This window comes from Anomaloglossus baeobatrachus, chromosome 6 (assembly GCF_048569485.1).
Source record: "Anomaloglossus baeobatrachus isolate aAnoBae1 chromosome 6, aAnoBae1.hap1, whole genome shotgun sequence".
NCBI classification, from domain to species: domain Eukaryota; kingdom Metazoa; phylum Chordata; class Amphibia; order Anura; family Aromobatidae; genus Anomaloglossus; species Anomaloglossus baeobatrachus.
In genome coordinates this window covers 547,298,788-547,322,475 of record NC_134358.1, presented here as the reverse complement: position 1 = coordinate 547,322,475, position 23,688 = coordinate 547,298,788, and the positions used below count along the sequence as shown (strand labels likewise).

General features: G+C 42.9%; 1 protein-coding gene across 1 annotated transcript in view; it reads right to left on the bottom strand.

The window, feature by feature from the left end:
- Positions 1-23,688, bottom strand: part of ANKIB1 (ankyrin repeat and IBR domain containing 1) — a 151,900-nt gene that overhangs the window by 96,418 nt on the left and 31,794 nt on the right. Inside the window, exon 2 of the mRNA XM_075315635.1 lies at positions 22,948-23,210. Coding sequence (XP_075171750.1) covers positions 22,948-23,135 — 188 coding nt within the window. The 5' untranslated portion in view covers positions 23,136-23,210. The remainder of the gene's footprint in view (positions 1-22,947; positions 23,211-23,688) is intronic.

The following is a 23,688-nucleotide window of genomic DNA, read 5'->3' as shown; positions in this document are numbered from 1 at the left end:
ATATAACTACTATAATACTGCTCCTATGTACAAGAATATAACTACTATAATACTGCCCCTATGTACAAGAATATAACTACTATAATACTGCTCCCTATATACAAGAATATAACTACTATAATACTGCCCCTATGTACAAGAATATAACTACTATAATACTGCTCCTATGTACAAGAATATAACTACTATAATACTGCTCCTATGTACAAGAATATAACTACTATAATACTGCCCCTATGTACAAGAATATAACTACTATAATACTGCCCCTATGTACAAGAATATAACTACTATAATACTACCCCTATGTACAAGAATATAACTACTATAATACTGCCCCTATGTACAAGAATATAACTACTATAATACTGCCCCTATGTACAAGAATATAACTACTATAATACTGCTCCTATGTACAAGAATATAACTACTATAATACTGCTCCTATGTACAAGAATATAACTACTATAATACTGCCCCTATCTACAAGAATATAACTACTATAATACTGCTCCTATGTACAAGAATATAACTACTATAATACTGCCCCTATATACAAGAATATAACTACTATAATACTGCCCCTATGTACAAGAATATAACTACTATAATACTGCCCCTATATACAAGAATATAACTACTATAATACTGCTCCTATGTACAAGAATATAACTACTATAATACTGCTCCTATGTACAAGAATATAACTACTATAATACTGCCCCTATGTACAAGAATATAACTACTATAATACTGCTCCCTATATACAAGAATATAACTACTATAATACTGCCCCTATGTACAAGAATATAACTACTATAATACTGCCCCTATGTACAAGAATATAACTACTATAATACTGCTCCTATGTACAAGAATATAACTACTATAATACTGCCCCTATGTACAAGAATATAACTACTATAATACTGCCCCTATATACAAGAATATAACTACTATAATACTGCCCCTATGTACAAGAATATAACTACTATAATACTGCTCCCTATATACAAGAATATAACTACTATAATACTGCCCCTATGTACAAGAATATAACTACTATAATACTGCCCCTATGTACAAGAATATAACTACTATAATACTGCTCCCTATATACAAGAATATAACTACTATAATACTGCCCCTATGTACAAGAATATAACTACTATAATACTGCTCCTATGTACAAGAATATAACTACTATAATACTGCCCCTATGTACAAGAATATAACTACTATAATACTGCCCCTATGTACAAGAATATAACTACTATAATACTGCTCCCTATATACAAGAATATAACTACTATAATACTGCTCCTATGTACAAGAATATAACTACTATAATACTGCCCCTATGTACAAGAATATAACTACTATAACACTGCCCCCTATGTACAAGAATATAACTACTATAATACTGCCCCTATACACAAGAATATAACTACTATAATACTGCCCCTATACACAAGAATATAACTACTATAATACTGCCCCTATGTACAAGAATATAGCTACTATAATACTGCCCCTATGTACAAGAATATAACTACTATAATACTGCCCCTATACACAAGAATATAACTACTATAATACTGCCCCTATGTACAAGAATATAGCTACTATAATACTGCCCCTATGTACAAGAATATAACTACTATAATACTGCTCCTATATACAAGAATATAACTACTATAATACTGCCCCTATGTACAAGAATATAACTACTATAATACTGCTCCCTATATACAAGAATATAACTACTATAATACTGCCCCTATGTACAAGAATATAACTACTATAATACTGCCCCTATGTACAAGAATATAACTACTATAATACTGCTCCCTATATACAAGAATATAACTACTATAATACTGCCCCTATGTACAAGAATATAACTACTATAATACTGCTCCTATGTACAAGAATATAACTACTATAATACTGCCCCTATGTACAAGAATATAACTACTATAATACTGCCCCTATGTACAAGAATATAACTACTATAATACTGCTCCCTATATACAAGAATATAACTACTATAATACTGCTCCTATGTACAAGAATATAACTACTATAATACTGCCCCTATGTACAAGAATATAACTACTATAACACTGCCCCCTATGTACAAGAATATAACTACTATAATACTGCCCCTATACACAAGAATATAACTACTATAATACTGCCCCTATACACAAGAATATAACTACTATAATACTGCCCCTATGTACAAGAATATAGCTACTATAATACTGCCCCTATGTACAAGAATATAACTACTATAACACTGCCCCCTATGTACAAGAATATAACTACTATAACACTGCCCCCTATACACAAGAATATAACTACTATAATACTGCCCCTATACACAAGAATATAACTACTATAATACTGCCCCTATATACAAGAATATAACTACTATAATACTGCCCCTATGTACAAGAATATAGCTACTATAATACTGCTCCTATATACAAGAATATAACTACTATAATACTGCTCCCTATGTACAAGAATATAACTACTATAATACTGCTCCTATGTACAAGAATATAACTACTATAATACTGCCCCTATACACAAGAATATAACTACTATAATACTGCCCCTATATACAAGAATATAACTACTATAATACTGCCCCTATGTACAAGAATATAGCTACTATAATACTGCTCCTATATACAATATAACTACTATAATACTGCCCCTATGTACAAGAATATAACTACTATAATACTGCTCCTATGTACAAGAATATAACTACTATAATACTGGCCCTATGTACAAGAGTATAACTATTATAATACTGCCCCTATGTACAAGAATATAACTACTATAATACTGCCCCTATGTACAAGAATATAACTCCTATAATACTGCTCCTATGTACAAGAATATAACTACTATAATACTGCCCCTATGTACAGGAATATAACTACTATAATACTGCCCCTATGTACAAGAATATAACTACTATAATACTGCCCCTATGTACAAGAATATAACTACTATAATACTGCCCCTATGTACAAGAATATAGCTACTATAATACTGCTCCTATATACAAGAATATAACTACAATTATACTGCCCCTATGTACAAGAATAACTACTATAATACTGCCCCTATGTACAAGAATATAACTACTATAATACTGCTCCTATGTACAAGAATATAGCTACTATAATACTGCCCCTACGTACAAGAATATAACTACTATAACACTGCCCCCTATGTACAAGAATATAACTACTATAATACTGCCCCCTATGTACAAGAATATAACTACTATAATACTGCTCCTATGTACAAGAATATAGCTACTATAATACTGGCCCCTATGTACAAGAATATAACTCCTATAATACTGCCCCTATGTACAAGAATATAACTACTATAATACTGCCTCCTATGCACAAGAATATAACTACTAGAATACTGCCCCCTATGTACAAGAATATAACTACTATAATACTGCCCCTATGTACAAGAATATAACTCCTATAATACTGCCCCTATGTACAAGAATATAACTACTAGAATACTGCCTCCAATGCACAAGAATATAACTACTATAATACTGCTCCTATGTACAAGAATATAACTACTATAATACTGCCCCTATGTACAAGAATATAACTACTATAATACTGCCCCTATGTACAAGAATATAACTCCTATAATACTGCTCCTATGTACAAGAATATAACTACTATAATACTGCCCCTATGTACAAGAATATAACTACTACGGTATAATAGTAAGCTGTAATTTTCCGTTCCGCAGCGGAGCAGGAATCCAGTAATACAATAATACGAGGGTGAAGTACAAAGGACGTTATCACGAGGACTTAAAAACACAGCTCAAGTGAATCCACTTGGTAAACAAGGTGCAGGTATGAGCAGGTCTTTTACGCCACTAATGTACAATGTGGATGTTTTACAACCAGCGCTGACAGCTGGTGACAGATCTAACAGACATTTGTCATCGGCTCTGACAGTCTGACATATTTTAACAGAAGGTAGTCTCTATACCAACGAGCAGAGCAAACAACAACGCGACTGGTCATTGTCCAGGCCGATCCTCACATGACTACTTTCTACTTTCTTCCAAGAACAGTCGTGTGTGTGGTTTTCTTTCTTATTGCAACTCAACCCTATTCACTTCAGTGCACCTGTAATACCACACACAGCCTGTAGACTGAAGTGGCGCCCTTTTCTTGGAAGAATGACGTTTTATTTTTATAAACCTATACAAAGTCTTAAAAAAAACAAAACGTCGTCGCTGGTGATGGTAGAGCAGCGGGCAGGGGTGAACCCACTAGACCACAAGGAGACCCCAGCCTGACCTTTAGTGGGAGGGGCTTGACTAAGCGCCCACCGTGGGACAGACCCCAGGTGCCACTCGCAGGAAAGAGACCGGGACTGTGGCAGCTGATTCCTAGATTGATGACAGACACGGAGACAAATGGACGCAGTCACAAGTGTAGCAGGAACTTCCGGGGTAGCTGAGGCTGGAGGCACAGGATAGCTGAAGCTGAAGGCATGGCCGGGGTAGACAGGCACAGGACGCCGCAGAGATTGGGGGAAAGGCAGGGACGCAGTAACAGAAGCACAGTGGACAAGGGGACCTGACAACAAGCTGGCTAGGGCAAAGAGCCACTAAGGAAAAACATTGATCAGGCACCTTCCCTAGTGGGAGAGTGCCTTAAGTACCCAGCGCCTGTCAACAGTAGGCTGAGAGTCACTCCCAGGAAATGGTGAGCTGGCCCTTAAGATGAGGGCAGCAGCACGCTCACCCCTCAAGAACACGGCCAGAGGACCTGCGCACAGGCCCCAGGAGAAGGAAGAAAAAGGAAGCACCTACGTGGAGGAAAGTGGGGACGCCAGGACGCATGTTGAGAGCCGGCCGCAGCGGTGAGTAAGCGCACACTCTTGTGGAGAGGAGCGCAGGGACGCTAGCTCTACAGAATGTACAATTGGTGAAGGGGGGAAAGATGACTGGGCCGCTATCGTGGGAGAACTACTTTAAAACTGGCTGATGTCCTAAATAATAGTCCTGTAACTACAGTGAGAGGAGCATTGGGTTCTGTGAGATTAATGAATAATGGAGTCACAGAGAACACAAAATTACGTAATACGAAGGAATGTGGGCGTCAGCGATCACGTGATCGGTGGTTTAAAAGGTAGTCATCTACAAGGCTGGCTAGCCTAGGTGTTAATTTTTCACTCACCTTTATTCCAACCCAGAATCTACAGGCACATAGTACAATCTGTAATACTGGTCTATCTAGGCCGTTTTCTCAGCTCCTGTCCAGGTGACCGCCATGCATCCTCACGTAGTTTACGTGTACCCTGTGGTCACTGGAGGTTCTACACACCAGACTATCTCTAAAGGCTTCAACCATTTTTTTTTTAAAAGGGGGAAAAAAAAAAAAAAAAAAAAAAAAAAAAAAAAAAAAAAATCGGTAATTGCAATTGTAACAAACGTCATTACAAGACCAAAATATAAAACCTCTAAAACATATAAAAGATTATGAAAAAAAAATAAAAAAAAATATTAAATAATTTAGTGGAAGAAAGCTCTGACCCTTTGGCAGAAGTTAGGGCTCTCCTGTGTCTAACTATCTTGACATCTGTGTGATACTTCCTGCTTCTGAGCTGGCAAATACCACTGTATGTGGGGAGTGTTCAGCAAGGAATCACAGAGGACATTATGCTGCAGTCAGCTTACTGGATGTAGGTATAAAAAAGCCATGTAAGATCGGTTTTCCTTAAAATATGCAACAGCATAAGGAGGTGAACTGAAAGATACAGCAGAGTTAAACTCTGCCACAACCTTCCTCTTGACTTCTGAAGCAGCCATGTCCTCCTCTAGTGGATTAAACCTTTACAAGCAGCTATGACCTCTTCTCGCAGATTAATCCTGTCATGCAGTGTTCTGCTCCTCACTCACGAAGTGTCATGGTGACTTCAGACTCTGTTCACATTGCAAAGTCTGGCAGGCAACCTGATGCTTCTTAGTTACTCAGCCAGAGTTGGGTGTCAACTGTTTAGTGCTCACTGGTGATCGGTATAGCAGGAGTTATTTCTGGGGTCAAAGGTTGCTGATGTACTATCACAGCCGCCTCCACCATATCAAAAATAGTGGAACTTAGCCTCACATGCACAATATAGCTCTAGCTTTGCTCCAGCAATACCGGTCCTTCTGTGTGGTGATCCAGTTACTGGTGAACAGTTGTATGCTATTGGGTGTGCGGTGGAAATATCCTTGTCATATGTTTATTTCCTCCCTGTACTTTGTTTCTTCCTGAACATTTATTGTCTTCTCCCCTGTGTGTGCATGCAGTGAGTCTGAGCTTTGGTTTGCCAGTTTGTTGTTTTTTTGTGGGGATCATCCATCCTGTCTCGGCCCTCTCCTGGGGTACAGGAGAGGAGGTACTAGACTTAGGCTACACAGGCGTTAGGGCTACGTTGGCGATCCAGACCTCACCACCATCAGGCGTACCTCTGGGAGGATGGACAGCGTAGTATCCTAGTCTGATGGTCAGTCTAGGCACCTCTGCTCCTGGTTTTCTTGTCATACCCATGACAAATCCTTTAGAAGCAGCTGTGTCCTCCCAGGTTAACCCTTAAAAAGCAAAGGAATCTTCTTCCTCTACTTGGTCTGCCGAATACAAACTGATATTTCATTAATTAATTGGTTGATAAATAATATGTTTTATTAAGAAGAAAAAAAAAATCAGGCTCCTGTCCGGAAGTCAGGAACAATTCTGTCCAATTATTGTTTTGATGATTCACCGCTTATGGGGACACATCAATTAACCGGCTTGCGAAAAATAGGTAAATCAATTCTCCCATCATATTCCAGGGAGAAAAATCAGCAATACAATCACAGATGATATGTGGGAAATCATAGGATTTTCTAATAGCATATGTAAGATGGTCAGTGGTAAAATCCTGGAGGGGAGATATGTTTCACAGAGGTTAATAGCCTCGGTGATGTAAACCCGGAAGCAGGCTCCAGCATGTTAAATGCTGAGAGGGTTAACAGGCCGAGTTTTTGTGAGATAGGTGGGATGGCTGATCACATATCAACCCTTGGGTTTGATCTAGGGGGTAAAAAGGAAACCTATGGATTCATTCAGGAGTCTGTGTATGGAGGTGTGCAGACCTCCAGAGTGCTTGTGATAAAAGAGCCGGACCCCACAGCAGTATATAGACAGTTAAGTTCTATTTGTGCCTTTATGCCAGACAAAGACTGTTTTGAGTTTATTATTTGTGGCTCCTTTATGAAGCCTAAATAAACAAGCTCAAGTTTATACAAAAACCGTTCCTGTGATTACCTCGACCCGCAGCCGAGCGAGCTGAGCCTCCACACATACATTGGAGCAAAGTCAGAGTTTTGTCTTCTGTGAAAATGTATGTTTTTTTTCTCATAATTGATAGGTTTTCTATAAAAAGGGAATTCTCAAGTTTGAAGGTTATACCCTATACTGTGGATAGAGGATAACGTCCCATTCTCTGGGATTCCGACCTACAGTGATCGGGAAGTTATCTCCCATCCTAGGCATTGAGGATAACTTTTAAGCTTGAGAACACTTCTTTAAGTCTATCCCATAAAGGAAAAAAAAAAAAAAAACATATCCACTCAAAATTTTTTGAGGGGGAAAAAGGTTGCATATTTTGTCACAAATATGCAAAAATGAAATTGCTTAACCCCTTAACGACCGCCGATACGCCTTTTAACGGCGGTAAATAAGGGTACTTTTTCCGATCCGCCGCTTTTTAACGGCGGTCGGAAAAAAGGGTCTAGCGCCCCCCAGAGTCAGAAAATTTCCGGGGTCTCAGCTGCCGGGGGTAGCTGAGACCCTGGAGATCATGATTCGGGCCGGTTTTTCCGGTCCCCGCTCACCTGATGACCGGTATACACCGTATACCGATCATCAAGTTATAGTAAATGACCGCGCCGGTAAAAAATGATTTATCTCCCATCTGGCATGATCAAACATGCCAGATGGGAGATAAATCTTTTTCACGGTTCCCTCCGGTCCCCCGGTGTCCCCAAAGTGCCCCCCCCGACCCCCAACCCCCTCCCGAAAATCCAAGATGGCCGCGCGCACCGGCGATCACAGCAGCGCGCCGGCCGCATTTCCACTGTTCCTATGGTTTCTGTCGTATGTGCCATAACACATACGACAGAAACCTGCTCCCTAGGCCCTGCCGGGTCCCCCCCTACCCCCCCCCTGGTGTTCCCCGGTGTCATACATACCTGTCGCAGCTCTGATCCCCCGCGGCCCCCTCCTCCGGCTCCTTCACAGCAGACGCCGGTCACATGTGCCGAGCAGCTGACAGCTTCCTGTGTTCAGAGAGCTGTGCTGGCTGCTCGCACTCTGCAGCTGTGACCCAGGGAGGGTGGGTGCAGATTTTTGCACCCACTCTCCTCAAATGGAGGGTCTGCCCTCCTAGAAAATGGGGGATACGTTCCCTGAACGTGCCCCCCATATTCTAGAAGGTCCAGAGGCGACGTGGGACATCCAAATGGATTATTGTGGATTTTTTTTTTTTTTTCAATAAATTGGTCAATCAGGGAATGTTTGGGGGAGTGTTTTTTCAAATAAATTTTTTTTTGTTGTCAATTTTTTTTTATTACTGTCAATTAGTTATGTCGGGTATCTGATAGACGCCGTGACATAACTAATTGCTGGGCTTGATGCCAGGTGACATTACACACCTGGTATCAACCCCATTCATTACCCCGTTAGCCAACGCACCAGGGCGCGGGATGAGCTGGGGCGAAGCGCCAGAATTGGCGCATCTAATGGATGCGCCACTTCTGGGGCGGCTGCGGCCTGCTATTTTTAGGCTGGGAAGAGTCCAATAACCGTGGCTCTTCCCATCCTGAAAATACCAGACCCCAGCTGTCAGCTTCACCTTGGCTGGTGATCTAATTTGGGGGGACCCCACGTTTGTTTTTGTTTTTTTAATTATTTATTTATAAATAATTAAAAAAAAAACAGCTTGGGGAGCCCTCCAAATTGATCACCAGACAAGATGAAGCTGTCAGCTGTGGTTTGCAGGCTACAGCTGTCTGCTTTACCCTAGCTGGCTATCAAAAATAGGGGGGACCCCACGTCATTTATTTTAATTCTTTTTTTTTTTTTTGGGCTAAATACAAGGCTAGGCATCCTTTAGTGTCACATGAAAGGCACTAAAGGGCGCCAGCTTAGAATATGCAGGGGGGTGGGACGTTATATATGTTTGACATCTATCCATTCATCCATTGTAGCATTTTACGCTGTGTGCCCACAATCAGGGTTTGCAACGTTTTGGACGCAGAGTGTTTTCCCTGCGTCCATAACGCTGCGTTGTGCAGTAGAAGCACAGTGGAAGGATTTTTAGAAATCCCGTGCCCACTGTGTTTCTTTTCTCCGCAGCATAAACCGACCTGTGGCGCAGCTTCCCGAGCCTCAGCATGTCAATTTATGCTGCGGAGATGAGTGCTTTCTGCAGGTAGAATAGAACTAAAGTCCACAGCAGCCTGAACCCAAATCGTGGGCATGGGCAGCTGCGTTCTCCCGTGGACAACACTCACATTTCTGCAGGAGGCTGACACTGTGTACTAGACGCCGTGTCGCTGGATCATGGCCACATAGCCTAAAGGCCGCTTTACACACTGCGATATCGGTCCCGACATCGCTAGCGTGGGTACCCGCCCCCATCTGTTGTGCGACATGGGCAAATCGCTGCCCGTGCCGCACAACATCGCGCAGATGCGTCACACATACTTACCTGCCCGGCGACATCGCTGTGACCGGCGAACCGCCTCCTTGCTAAGGGGGCGGTCCGTGTGGCGTCACAGTGACGTCACTGAGCGGCCGCCCAATAGAAGCGGAGGGGCGGAGATGAGTGGCCGGAACATCCCGCCTTCCTCATAGCGGCCGGGAGGCAGATAAGGAGAGGTTCCTCGTTCCTGCGGCGTCACACATAGCGATGTGTGCTGCCGCAGGAGCGACGAACTACATCGTTACTGCTGCTGTAACGATAATCGAGAATGGACCCCCATGTCACCGATGAGCGATTTTGCACGTTTTTGCAACGATGCAAAATCGCTCATCGGTGTCACACGCAGCAACATCGCTAATGCGGCCGGATGTGCGTCACCAATTCCGTGACCCTAACGACTCCGCATTAGCGATGTCGCAGCGTGTAAAGCCCCCTTAACAGTGAGAAATTTGTTGCTACAGCAACAGTTTTGTGAAGTACCTGTGGATTCAAAATGTTTACTATACTCCTGAATAAAATCCTTGAGGGGTCCAGTTTCCAAAATGAGGTCACTTGTGGGGGGTTTCTGATGTATAGGTACCCAAGGGGCCCTGCTAATGTGACATGGTGCGCGCAATTTACTTCAACTTTTCCAAAATTCAAATGGTGCTCCTTCCATTCCAAGCCCTCCCATTTATCCAAACAAAGGTTTTTGGCCACATGTGGGGTATCCCTGCGCTCACAAGAAATTAGATAACAACCTGTGGGGTACACGTTTTGTTGTTGCCTCTTGAAAAAGTGAAAAATGTGTCGCTAAATCAACATTTTTGTGAAAAAAATGAAAATTTCAATATGGCAACCTAAGCTTATCAAATTCTGTGAAGTATTCGTGGATTCAAAATGCTCAATATACACCTAGATTAAAGCCTTGAGGGGTCTTATTTCCAGAATGGGGTCACTTGTGGGGGACCTCCACTGCTTAGGCACCTCAGGGGTTCTCCTAATGCAACATGGCGTCCGCTATTGATTCCAGCCAATTTTGCAGTCAAATTGCACTCCTTCTCTTCTGAGCCCTGTAGTGTGCCCAAACAGTTGATTTCCACCACATACAAGATATCAACAAACTCAGGAGAAATTGCGCAATAAATTTCATGGTGATTTTTTTCCTGTTACCCTTGTGATAAAAAAAGCTACCTGGTTGAAGTAACAATTTTGTGGTAAAATTTTATTTTTTTATTTTCATGGCTCAACGTTATAAACTTCTGTAAAGCACCTGGGGGTTCAGGGTACTCACCAAACATCAAGATAAATTCCTTGAGGGGCCTAGTTTCCAATATGGGGTCACTTGTGGTGTTTTTGTTGCTGTTTACGTACCTTAGGGGTCCTCCAAATGCAACATGGTGCCCGCAATCTTTTTCAGCCAAATTTCCTTTCCAAAATTCAAATATTGCTCCTTCCGTTCCAAGCCCTCCCATTTCTCCAAACAAAGGTTTCAGACCACAAGTGAGGTATCACCGCGCTCATAAAAACGTGGGTAACAAACATTGGGGTCAAATTTTTGGAATTACCTCTTGAAAAAGTGAAAAAATTGATGCTAAAGCAACATTTTTGAGAAAAAAATGAAAATTTTCAATGTGACAACGTAACGTTATCAAAATCTGTGAAGTACCTGTGGATCCAAAATGCTCACTATACCCCTAGATAGAAGCCTTAAGGGGTCTAGTTTCCAAAATGGTGTCACTTGTAAGGGGTTTCTGCTGTTTAGGTACCTTAGCGGACATGTAATTGCAACATGGTGCCCGCAATCTATTTCAGCCAAATTTGCTTTCCAAAATTCAAATATTGCTCCTTCTGTTCCGAGCCCTCCCATTTGTCCAAACAAAGGTTTCTGACCACATGTGGGGTATTGGCGCGTTCATAGGAAAGTGGGTAACACGTTTTGGGGTTCATTTTGTTGTGTTATTTCTTCTAAAAGTGAATAAATTTGGGGTAGAGCAACATTTTAGGTAAAATTTTATTTTTTGCTTTTTTTCATTCCACTTTGCTTTAGTTCCTGGGAAGCACCTGAAGGGTTAATAAACTTCTTGGATGTGGTTTTGAGTACTTTGAGGGGTGCTGTTTTGAGAATGGTGTCACTTTTAGGTATTTTCTGTCACTTAGGCCTCTCAAAGTCACTTCAAATGTGATGTGGTCCCTAAAAAAATGGTTTTGTGAATTTTGTTGAAAAAATGGGAAATTGCAGATGAACTTTGACCCCTTCTAACTTCCTAACCCCAAAACATTTTGTTTCAGAAATTGCGCTAATGTAAAGTAGACATGTGGGAAATGTTATTTATTAACTGTTTTGTGTGACATAACTCTCTGGGTTAAGGGCATAAAAATTAAAAGTTTGAAAATTGCAAAATTTTCAAAATTTTCATCAAATTTCCGATTTTTTCACAAATAAAAGCAAAAAATATCGTTCTAAATTTATAACTATCATGAAGTACAATATGTCACGAAAAAACAATGTCAGAATCATTGGGATCCGTTGAAGCGTTCCAGAGTTATGACCTCATAAAGTGACACTGGTCAGAATTGCAAAAAATGGCCTGGTCATTAAGTACAAAACTGGCTTCGTCCTAAAGGGGTTAAAGGGAATGAGGCCTAATGCAGTCCAACAAATTCAGTTCATGTCAGAAACTGGCATTAATAAAGCGTAATTTCATATTAGTACAGAGCTGACAGTCTTGACATTCGGGGAAGCGGCACCGTCTGCCCATGCCCCCGTGGCGGGGAGGCGGCACCATCTGCCCACGCCCCCGCGGCGGGGAAGCGGCACCGTCTGCCCACGCCCCCGTGGCGGGGAGGCGGCACAGTCTGCCCATGCCCCCGTGGCGGGGAGGCGGCACCATCTGCCCACACCCCCGCGGCGGGGAGGCGGCACCATCTGCCCACGCCCCCGTGGCGGGGAGGAGGCACCATCTGCCCACGCCCCCGCGGCGGGGAGTCGGCACCATCTGCACACACCTCGTTGATGAGGGAGATGGCACCATCTGTATATATCTTATTGACCAGGGAGGCGGCACTATCTATATATACACCTCATTGATGGGGAGGCAGCACTACCTGTATATACCTCATTGATGCGGAGACGGCACTATCTGTATATACCTCATTGATGGAGAGGTGGCACTACCTGTATATACCTCATTGATGGAGAGGTGGCACTACCTGTATATACCTCATTGATGGAGAGGTGGCACTACCTGTATATACCTCATTGATGGAGAGGTGGCACTATCTGTATATATCTCATTAACAAGGAGGCAGCACCGTCTGTATATACCTCGTTGATGGGAAGCCATCATTTATAAATTTTATTTCGGTGGCATTATGAGAGATTCTGAATGATGGAAAGCAATGAACATACAAAATAATAAAATAAAGATCTATTTATTTGGGGCTGGATAACTTCGAGTGCATTTTTTGGGGACAGGAGAGGGGTGCAGCCCCCATATCATGGTGTACATGACGATGAATCCATCAGTGAAGCGCCCGTTCCTGCTCCGCACGTTCAAGGACTTTTAATCATTTCACAAGAAGAGAAACAGAAGCCTTATAATTAAATGAGCAAAGGATACAATTATAGGAGCAGGAAGCCGAAGCTCCCGACGCAACAAGGAGCTAACGAGCCCCCGGGAACGAAACCACTGGATCTGATTACATATGAGCGGGGCGGCCGGGGCGGGGAGGGCAAGAGTTCACCACAACACCAGATCAGCAGACATGCATCAATCCGAGAGGATCTGCGGTGGATCGTTTGGAACATAACGCAATTCTAGGTATAGATTGGCAGCCTGTAATGGCCGATGTGCGGGCCTCTAATATATACAGGGGCTGTCTCTGATCAATTATACAAGGACACCTTCTAAAAATAAAAATAAAAAAAACAACAAAACAAAACAAAAAAAAATCCCACAAAACACACAAAAAAACAAAATACAAAAACAGTGCCACAATAGTCCTGTTGTATCAAAAGAATTAATAAGGATGCAATACCACTGACAACCTGTGGACACAGGAGGCAGTGTTTTGGGAATGTGGTCATTATTCATAATCAGAGACAAACTATAGACACATCATCCAAAAATAGCAAAAAGTGGAAATGCAAGAGATCGGCTTTTGTCTACGACTCTTCTGCTAAGTGTAAATTAAACTTAACAGTTTTACTTTTCTTCCGCTGGTGCTCCAAAGATCCATTCTAATAGCCCTCATGTGCACACAAGCTTTCCCTAACCTGCTACACGCTCAGCTCAGTCTCTCCTGCTTAGCAATAGAGAGAGAACTGTGCAGCCGCTTAGTTACCTGAGAGCTTATGAACGCGCTGCCGGATGATTTAAGGAAGCAGTCAGCGAGGTCTGCCACTGCGATCTTACTAACCGCAGACTATAAGATGCACATACATTTTACCAAGATGCTATCTTGATTAAAAATGCATCTTATAGTCAGAAAAATACAGTAATCTTTTATAAGGAGCTATGTCCTCCTGGTGGATTAATCTTTTACAAGGAGCTACATCCTCCTGGTGGATTAACCTTTTACAAGGAGCTACGTCCTCCTGGAGGATACACCTTTTACAAAGAGTTATGTCCTCCTGGAGGATACACCTTTTGCAAGGAGCTATGTCCTCCTGGCAGATTAAACTTTTTACAAGTAGCTATGTCCTCTTGGTGAATTAACCTTTTACAAGGAGCTATGTCCTCCTGGCTTATTAACCTTTTACAAAGAGCTATGTCCTCCTGGAGGATACACCTTTTACAAGGAGCTATGTCCTCCTGGCAGATTCAACTTTTTACAAGTAGCTATGTCCTCTTGGTGAATTAACCTTTTACAAGGAGCTACGTCCTCCTGGCTTATTAACCTTTTACAAAGAGCTATGTCCTCCTGGAGGATACACCTTTTACAAGGAGCTATGTCCTCGTGGAGAATACACCATTTGGAAGGAGCTATGTCCTCCTGGCAGATTAAACTTTTTACAAGTAGCTATGTCCTCTTGGTGAATTAACCTTTTACAAGGAGCTACGTCCTCCTGGCTTATTAACCTTTTAGAAAGAGCTATGTCCTCCTGGAGGATACACCTTTTACAAGTAGCTATGTCTTCCTGGTGAATTAACCTTTTACAAGGAGCTATGTCCTTCTCTAGAACAGGTATATGGCAAACTGCTTTGAAAAGTTGCACTTTTATTTTGCACAAATCAGAAATTGCGCAAAAATATTGCAACATGTGGCCTTTTCACACCAATGCTGCCAAAATGGGGGATAAGTCTCTTTATAAATCAGGACTGTGACTCTTAGGCGGGCTTTGCACACTACGACATCGCAGGTGCGATGTCGGTGGGGTCAAATTGAAAGTGACGCACATCCGGCATCGCATGCGACATCGCAGTGTGTAAAGCCTAGATGATACGATTAACGAGCGCAAAAGCGTCGTAATCGTATCATCGGTGCAGCGTCGGCGTAATCCATAATTACGCTGACGCGACGGTCCGATGTTGTTCCTCGCTCCTGCGGCAGCACACATCGCTGTGTGTGAAGTCGCAGGAGCGAGGAACATCTCCTACCGGCGTCACCGCGGCTTCCGTAGGATATGCGGAAGGAAGGAGGTGGGCGGGATGTTTACATCCCGCTCATCTCCGCCCCTCCGCTCCTATTGGCCACCTGCCGTGTGACGTCGCAGTGACGCCGCACGACCCGCCCCCTTAATAAGGAGGCTGGTCGCCGGCCAGAGCGACGGTCGCAGGGCAGGTGAGTGCATGTGAAGCCAGCGTAGCGATAATTTTCACTACGCCAGCTTTCACAAGATATTATACCTGCGACGGGGGCGGGGACTATCGCGTGCGACATCGCAGCATCGGCTTGCGATGTCGCAACGTGCAAAGACACCCTTAGACATCCCCTCATCGATCTTGATGAATCAGGGCCATAGCATACTAACAACAACATATCTCAAGATGGCTCATCCAGTGGCGGGACTTCATACAATGAAGCTCATCCAGTGGCCGGGCTTCATAGAGTGAAGCTCATCCCGTGGCCGGGCTTCATAGAGTGAAGCTCATCCCGTGGCGGGGCTTCATACAGTGAAGCTCATCCCGTGGCGGGGCTTCATACAGTGAAGCTCATCCCGTGGCGGGGCTTCATACAGTGAAGCTCATCCCGTGGCGGGGCTTCATACAGTGAAGCTCATCCCGTGGCGGGGCTTCATACAGTGAAGCTCATCCCGTGGCGGGGCTTCATACAGTGAAGCTCATCCCGTGGCGGGGCTTCATACAGTGAAGCTCATCCCGTGGCGGGGCTTCATACAGTGAAGCTCATCCCGTGGCGGGGCTTCATACAGTGAAGCTCATCCCGTGGCGGGGCTTCATACAGTGAAGCTCATCCCGTGGCGGGGCTTCATACAATGACGCTCATCCCGTGGCGGGGCTTCATACAGTGAAGCTCATCCCGTGGCGGGGCTTCATACAGTGAAGCTCATCCCGTGGCGGGGCTTCATACAATGACGCTCATCCCGTGGCGGGGCTTCATACAATGACGCTCATCCCGTGGCGGGGCTTCATACAATGAAGCACATCCTGTGACTTGGCTTCATGCAAAACAAACATTAAAATATACTAATAAAAAATTAAAATCACATGTGTAGGCTCCACAAGAGTCCAACAATTAAATAACATATTACAATGTATTCTATAGATAATCAAGGGGTTGCTGGTTCAAGACCTCTATAGGGACTAATATTTAAAAAATAAAATAAAAAAAAATAAATAATAATAATAAAAAAGAACAACTAAACTACATTTTGTATTATCACTTCGCACAAAAATGTTCAAACTAATTATCTCTAAAAATATTTATCCCTTATGGTGAATGTGAAAGTGAACGTGATAAGAGGAAGACAACTCCTGAAAAGAGAAAAAAAAAAAAACAACTAATGTTGCATAGGTCCAATAATGGCACCAATAAGGCAAGCGCCACACACAAAAAAAAAAAAAAATATATATATATAATTTATATATTGTACACATACATACACAAGTTGATATACAACTCCAAAGACCAAAAAAGTAATACAATAATATTATTACTTTGAGAATGTGGCAACTAAAATTAAATTTGTTTAAAGTTTGCTGGTAATTAAAAAAAAAACAAAAAACTGGGGGTTCCAGAGTTTGATTCTCGGCCTCATATAACATCCTCCTCCTCCCACGTAGCGCTATACCCTCCCCCCCGTCTTGGCTCCTCGCACACCGCCCGCCACCCAGCAGATGGGAGTAGGTGGCTGCAACCTCTGGTACCAGCTCGGAGCTGCAGAAATCACAGAAAACATTTTTTTTCCCCATTTTTGGAAATGGTCCATGGACATAAATAGAACATATTAGATTTTTATAACTTTATCCATCAGATCTACTTATAGAAAAAAGTGATGGAACCGGATGAGATCTTTCTACCTACGTCATAGAGTCAATAAATGGGTTACCGGCGCTTTTGTGGGTGTCTATGGAAAATTGTGCAGTATATTCCTTCGTATACAATGAAGAGGTGTGAAGGATGGATGGACAGACACGAGCTAAATACGAGAGGCAAAGATTGGTATCCAATCACAATAAGGAAAAAAACACCACCTTTGGATTATTAAAGGGAATCTGTCACCAGGTTTTTGCTATGTAATCTGAGAACAGCATAACGTAGGGGCAGAGATCCTGATTCCAGCGATATGTCACTTACTGGGATGCTTATTGTAGTTTTGATAGACTCTCTCTTGTCTCTGCTGTAAATATCAGCAGTCAAAATGCAGAGTTGTGTTTAACTCCGCCCCACACCAGTGATTGGTAGCTTCCTGTCTACACTGTCAGCAAGCTGGCCAATCAGTAGTGTGGGCGGAGTTATGCAGCTTTTCTGGACTGCCTAGCACAGGACAACTAGTCCTGAAGTGATAATCTCCTCCTGATAAAAATCTGATTATAGTGTAACTACAGCTTACAGCTTAATAAATGACACATCGCTGGAATCAGGATCTCATGCCCTATAACACGTTGCTGTTAGATGAAATAGCAAAACACTGATGACTGATTCCTTTAAGTAATGAAAGACACAAGCTCATGATTATATGACATTAACCACGGTGACCTTAGAAGACATTCAGTCTAGTTTCAGTGTTTTTAAGCCAAAATGTTTTGGGGAAGTTTATAGTCAATTAAGCAGAATAATATTAGGCTAACACTTCCCATATGACCAGGAAATACGTCTTGCAAAAGTGAGAACAAAAAGCTCCAAATACACTGGCCGACCGCCGGTCGTTAAACAACCACTGACTGACAACACTCTTATAAAGTCCTGATTAGACAGGTCGACTGCACAGAACGATCGGTAATACGATCTTTCTGTGCCAGAAGTGTGATCCATCACTGCACAAAACAAGAAGAATAGACCTTTCAACCAAATGCCACTAGGAGCACAACCAGCAAGTGGTTTGCCTCCATGGGGAACAATAAGCAGTGGTGTATGGATTAAAGAAAACTACCATTTTCAGCCCTGACATTTCTAACGTGCCAGGTCGTCTTACGGACTACAAAAAGGATAGATTTTTTCATCCAGGTGGCAGTAGAGTGCAACCAACAAGTGGTTTGACCACAAGGGGAGCAAACCGCAATGGTGTATGGACTAGAGAAAAGTACCATTTTCAGCCCTGACATTTGTAATGTGCCAGATTGTCTACAAAAAGGCTAGACCTGTCCTCCAGATGCCACTAGGAGTGCAACCAACAAGTGGTGTGACTCCACAGGTAGGCAAACAGCAGTGGCCTCCGTATTAAAAAAAAGTACCCTTTTCAACCCTGACAACTGTAAAGTTCCAGGTTGTCTTATGGACTACAAAAATAACAGCCCTTTCAGCCATATGGCAGTGGAAGTGTAACCAAGAAGTGGTTTGACTCCCAGAGAACAATAAGCAGTGGTGTATGGATTAAAGAAAAGTACCATTTTCAGCCCTGACATTTGTAAAGTGTCAGTTTCGTCTTACGGACTACAAAAAGGATAGACCTTTCATCTAGATGGAAGTAGGAGCGCAACCAACAAGTGGTTTGACTCCAAGGGAAGCAAACAGCAGTGACGTCCAGATAAAAGAAAAGTACCATTTTCAGCCCTGACATTTGTAAAGTGCTAGGTCGTCTTACGGACTACAAAAAGGATAGACCTTTCATCTAGATGGAAGTAGGAGCGCAACCAACAAGTGGTTTGACTCCATGGGAAGCAAACAGCAGTGACGTCCAGATAAAAGAAAAGTACCATTTTCAGCCCTGACCTTTTTAAAGTGCCAAGGTCGTCTTATGGACTACAAAAATGAAATCCCTTTCATCCAGATACCACTAGGAGTGCAACCAACAAGTGGTTTGATTCCATGGGAAGCATCAGCACTGTGTCCGGAATAAAGAAAAGTACAATTGCAGCCCTGACATTTGCAAAGTGCCAGGTCGTCTTATGGACTACAATATAACAGCCCTATCAGCCATATGGCAGTAGGAGTGTAACCAAGAAGTGGTTTGACGCCCGGAGAACAATAAGCAGTGGTGTATGGATTAAAGAAAAGTACCATTTTCAGCCCTGACATTTGTAAAGTGCTAGATCGTCTTACGGACTACAAAAAGGATAGACCTTTCATCTAGATGGAAGTAGGAGCGCAACCAACAAGTGGTTTGACTCCATGGGGAGAAAACCACAGTGACAGCCAGATAAAAGAAAAGTACCATTTTCAGCCCTGACCTTTGTAAAGTGAAAGGTCGTCTTACGGACTACAAAAATGAAAGCCCTGTCATCCAGATGTCATTAGGAGCGCAACCAACAAGTGGTTTGACTCCACGGGGAGCAAACAGCACTGTGTCCAGATTACAGATAGGTACCAAATTCAGCCCTGACATTTGTAAAGTGAGAAGTCGCCTTATGCACTACAAAAATGATAGCCCTTTTTCAGCCATATGGCAGTAGGAGTGTAACCAAGAAGTGGTTTGACTCCACGAGGAACAATAAGCAGTGGTGTATGGATTAAACAAATGTACCATTTTGAGCCCTGACATTTGTAAAGTGCCGGGTCGTCTTATGGACCAAAATTTCCTGTGGGACTAAGAAAGAAATGATCTTTGCTGCGCGTTTTACCCTGAATCCTTCCGTTTAGATGTGCAGTCATTTTTGGGGGGGGGGTATAAACTTTAATAGCTGCTCAACTGCAGTAAAAAAAAAAAAAAAAAGTGACGTAAAAAGATAAAAAACTAAAAATAAACAAAACAAAGTGAAATAGAAAGCAAAAAAAAAAAAAAAAAAAATTTTTTGCTTTTATATATGGAAAAGGAAAAAAAAAAAAAAAAAGACTGCCTGCGCTGTGTTTCTATACTTTTACTTACCGGACTGTATAAAGAAAACAATCTTCACCCATTTCTGGGAAAGCCGGTTTACCATCATGATATAATTATAGGATCACAGCTTTATAGGGCGACACATGTCGTTAATAAACCCGGGCACATTAGTCACCATCCACTTCAATCACCAGGATGGGCTGGGACAAACCTTTCAACATATGGAAAGCGATGTCTGAATGTTGCCTCACTGCAAAGGAGTAGGACCGCCGTCACCCACCCGAGGGGAAGCCCTCTGTGACGAAGCGATTGCGGAGATGGCGCTCACTGGATCAGCGTGACCTCAGCGCTGATCCACCTCCTCAATCGCTTCGTCACAGAGGGGCTTCCCTTTGGGTGGGTGACGGCGGTCCTACTCCTTTACGGCTGATGCAGAGATAGAGAAGGGAGCTGGTTTAGCTAACGGACCAAGGAGCCGGACAACCAGCCCCCTTTACCATGCATCTTTTCTTGGGATGGAATAAACACAGAAGTCGGGGTTCCAGAAGCGGGAGAGGATTTTCTGATTAACCCCCTCTTCTCCTGTGCGATTTTTTTTTATTTCTTCCCTTTTATCCAAAAGCTCCAATCTTTTTTTGCGCAACTTTGGGGGTAAATACGATAGTATGATCACTTTTTCTTCCATTATTTTTGGGCTGTGGGTGTTAGAGATTTTAAAAGAACTGAAAAACCTAAAATTCTTGTGTTTAGATTTTTTTTTTTTCTTGAAACTGTTTAATCTACTGGATAAATCATTACATATTGTGATAGCTCAGGATTTCTAAAGACACAACGTAACCAGATATGTAAATTTATTCTTTCAATTACTATATTGGAAAAATATTTTTTTTTAATGTACCAGGACAATTCCTATAGGAGGAGATAACAATTTTGCCCACTAGAGGGAGCACACAATATGTAGCACATTCCCTAGCTCCCTCTGGTGGTGGGGCAGATTGACTGTGTAGGTGTATGGTGAGATTTCGTAGACACATAGATCTGCATACACAAAAATATATTATTTTTTTTTTTAATGCCCAAGGGCAATTCCTGTAGAAGGAGGAGATAAACATTTTTACCTTGCTGCAGCCCCCACTCGAGGAGCACACAATATATAGTACATTCTAGCTCCCTCTGGTGGTGGGCCAGACTGGCTAACCACTTGTGAAATCTCATATGATGAGATTTCGTAGACACATAGAATTGCATAGAGGAGATAAAAATTGTGTCTGACTGAAGCCACCACTAGAGGGAGCATTCAATATGTAGTACACTCGCTAGTTCCCCATGGTGGTGGGCCACATTTGCTGACTGCTTGTGTATGTGCATGGTGAGATTTTGTACACATATAGATATGCATACACAAAAGCATATTTTTTTTTAATGCCCCAGGGCAATTCCTGTAGGAGTGGATAGAAATTTTGTCCAGTGGAAGCCACCACTAGAGGGAGCACACAATATGATTATCATTCTCTAGCTCCCTCTGGTGGTGGGGTAGATTAGCTGACCGCTTGTGTGGGTGTTTGGTGAGATTTCATAGTCACATAGATCTCCATAGAAGAGTAGATAAACATGTTGTCCGGCTGAAGCCACCACTAGAGGGAGCACACTATGCAGGACACTTTCTAGCTCCCTCTAGTGGTGGGGTAGATTATCTGACCGCTTGTGTGGGTGTTTGGTGAGATTTCATAGTCACATAGATCTCCATAGAAGAGTAGATAAACATGTTGTCCGGCTGAAGCCACCACTAGAGGGAGCACACTATGCAGGACACGCTCTAGCTCCCTCTAGTGGTGGGGTAGATTATCTGACCGCTTGTGTGGGTGTTTGGTGAGATTTCATAGTCACATAGATCTCCATAGAAGAGTAGATAAACATTTTGTCCCGCTGAAGCCACCACTAGAGGGAGCACACAATCTGTAGTACATTCTCTAGCTCCCTCTGGTGGTGGGGGTAGATTATCTGACCGCTTGTGTGGGAGTTTGGTGAGATTTCATAGTCACATAGATATCCATAGAAGAGTAGATAAACATTTTGTCCGGCTGAAGCCACCACTAGAGGGAGCACACAATCTGTAGTACATTCTCTAGCTCCCTCTGGTGGTGGGGGTAGATTATCTGACCGCTTGTGTGGGTGTTTGGTGAGATTTCATAGTCACATAGATCTCCATAGAAGAGTAGATAAACATTTTGTCCGGCTGCAGCCACCACTAGAGGGAGCACACAATCTGTAGTACATTCTCTAGCTCCCTCTGGTGGTGGGGTAGATTATCTGACCGCTTGTGTGGGTGTTTGGTGAGATTTCATAGTCACATAGATCTCCATAGAAGAGTAGATAAACATTTTGTCCGGCTGAAGCCACCACTAGAGGGAGCACACAATCTGTAGTACATTCTCTAGCTCCCTCTGGTGGTGGGGGTAGATTAGCTGACCGCTTGTGTGGGTGTCTGGTGAGATTTCATAGGCATATAGATCTCCATAGAGGAGGAGATAAATATTTGGTCAGTCTGAAGCCACCACTAGAGGGTGCACACTATGCAGGACACTCTCTAGCTCCCTCTGGTGGTGGGCCACATTCGCTGAGTGCTTGTTTATGTGTATGGTGACATTTCGTCGACACATGTCTCTGCCTAGGAGCTGCATACACAAAAAAGCACAAGATTATTGATCAAGACTGCAAAGTGGTTTTAGTTTAGACGCGTTAACAGTACGTAAAGCCGGCCGTTGCCCTGTAATCACTGACCTCATGAGGCGACTCATCCCGTACCGTGCGGCGTAATGCAGCGGCGTATTATGCTGGTAGGGTTCCCCATAGGAAGTATTGGGATCCAGGGAATCTTTCAGCTGTGGGTTACTCTCGTAGAGCTGATAGGCCAAGTTCTCGTCTCCGTTGATCAACGCTTTGCGGAACTTGGTAGTGGCGTTTCCCATGGTGGGATGGAGACCGGAGCTTCTCTACCCAACTTTCAGCTTCTGGCCCGCTCGATCCAGAACATAGCGTCCGCCCTGGAAAAAAGCGAAAAAAAAGGTACAAAACTTCAACCTCAATATCACAAATCCGTCCCGGCGTTCACACGCAGCTTTATCAAACGTTAACCAACTTCTCAAGTGTAAAATCTGCGCCCGGCCTCGCGGGGCGAGAGGGCGTCACGTCAGGCAGTAATTTATACACAAGGATCACGGAAGGAGGATCAAAGCCGGGACTCATCGCATCTGCTGACTCTTATGTCTAGTGACCGCACAAATTATACATAGGCAGAAAAAGAAACAACCTTCCTCTCACGGGTGCAGACGGTGCAGGTCATCGCTTTCGAGGACTGTCTGGGATTTTTTTTTTTCTCCTATGTCTGGAAATCTTTACTTTTATCAATTCCCACATACCCCGGCTCATCGGCCTCGCCGGGCTCCAAGGTCCGGCTCCTGTAATTCAGCCGATATCAGGGGCATCGGCTCTGAGATGGATGATTTGTAACGGGAAAATGGG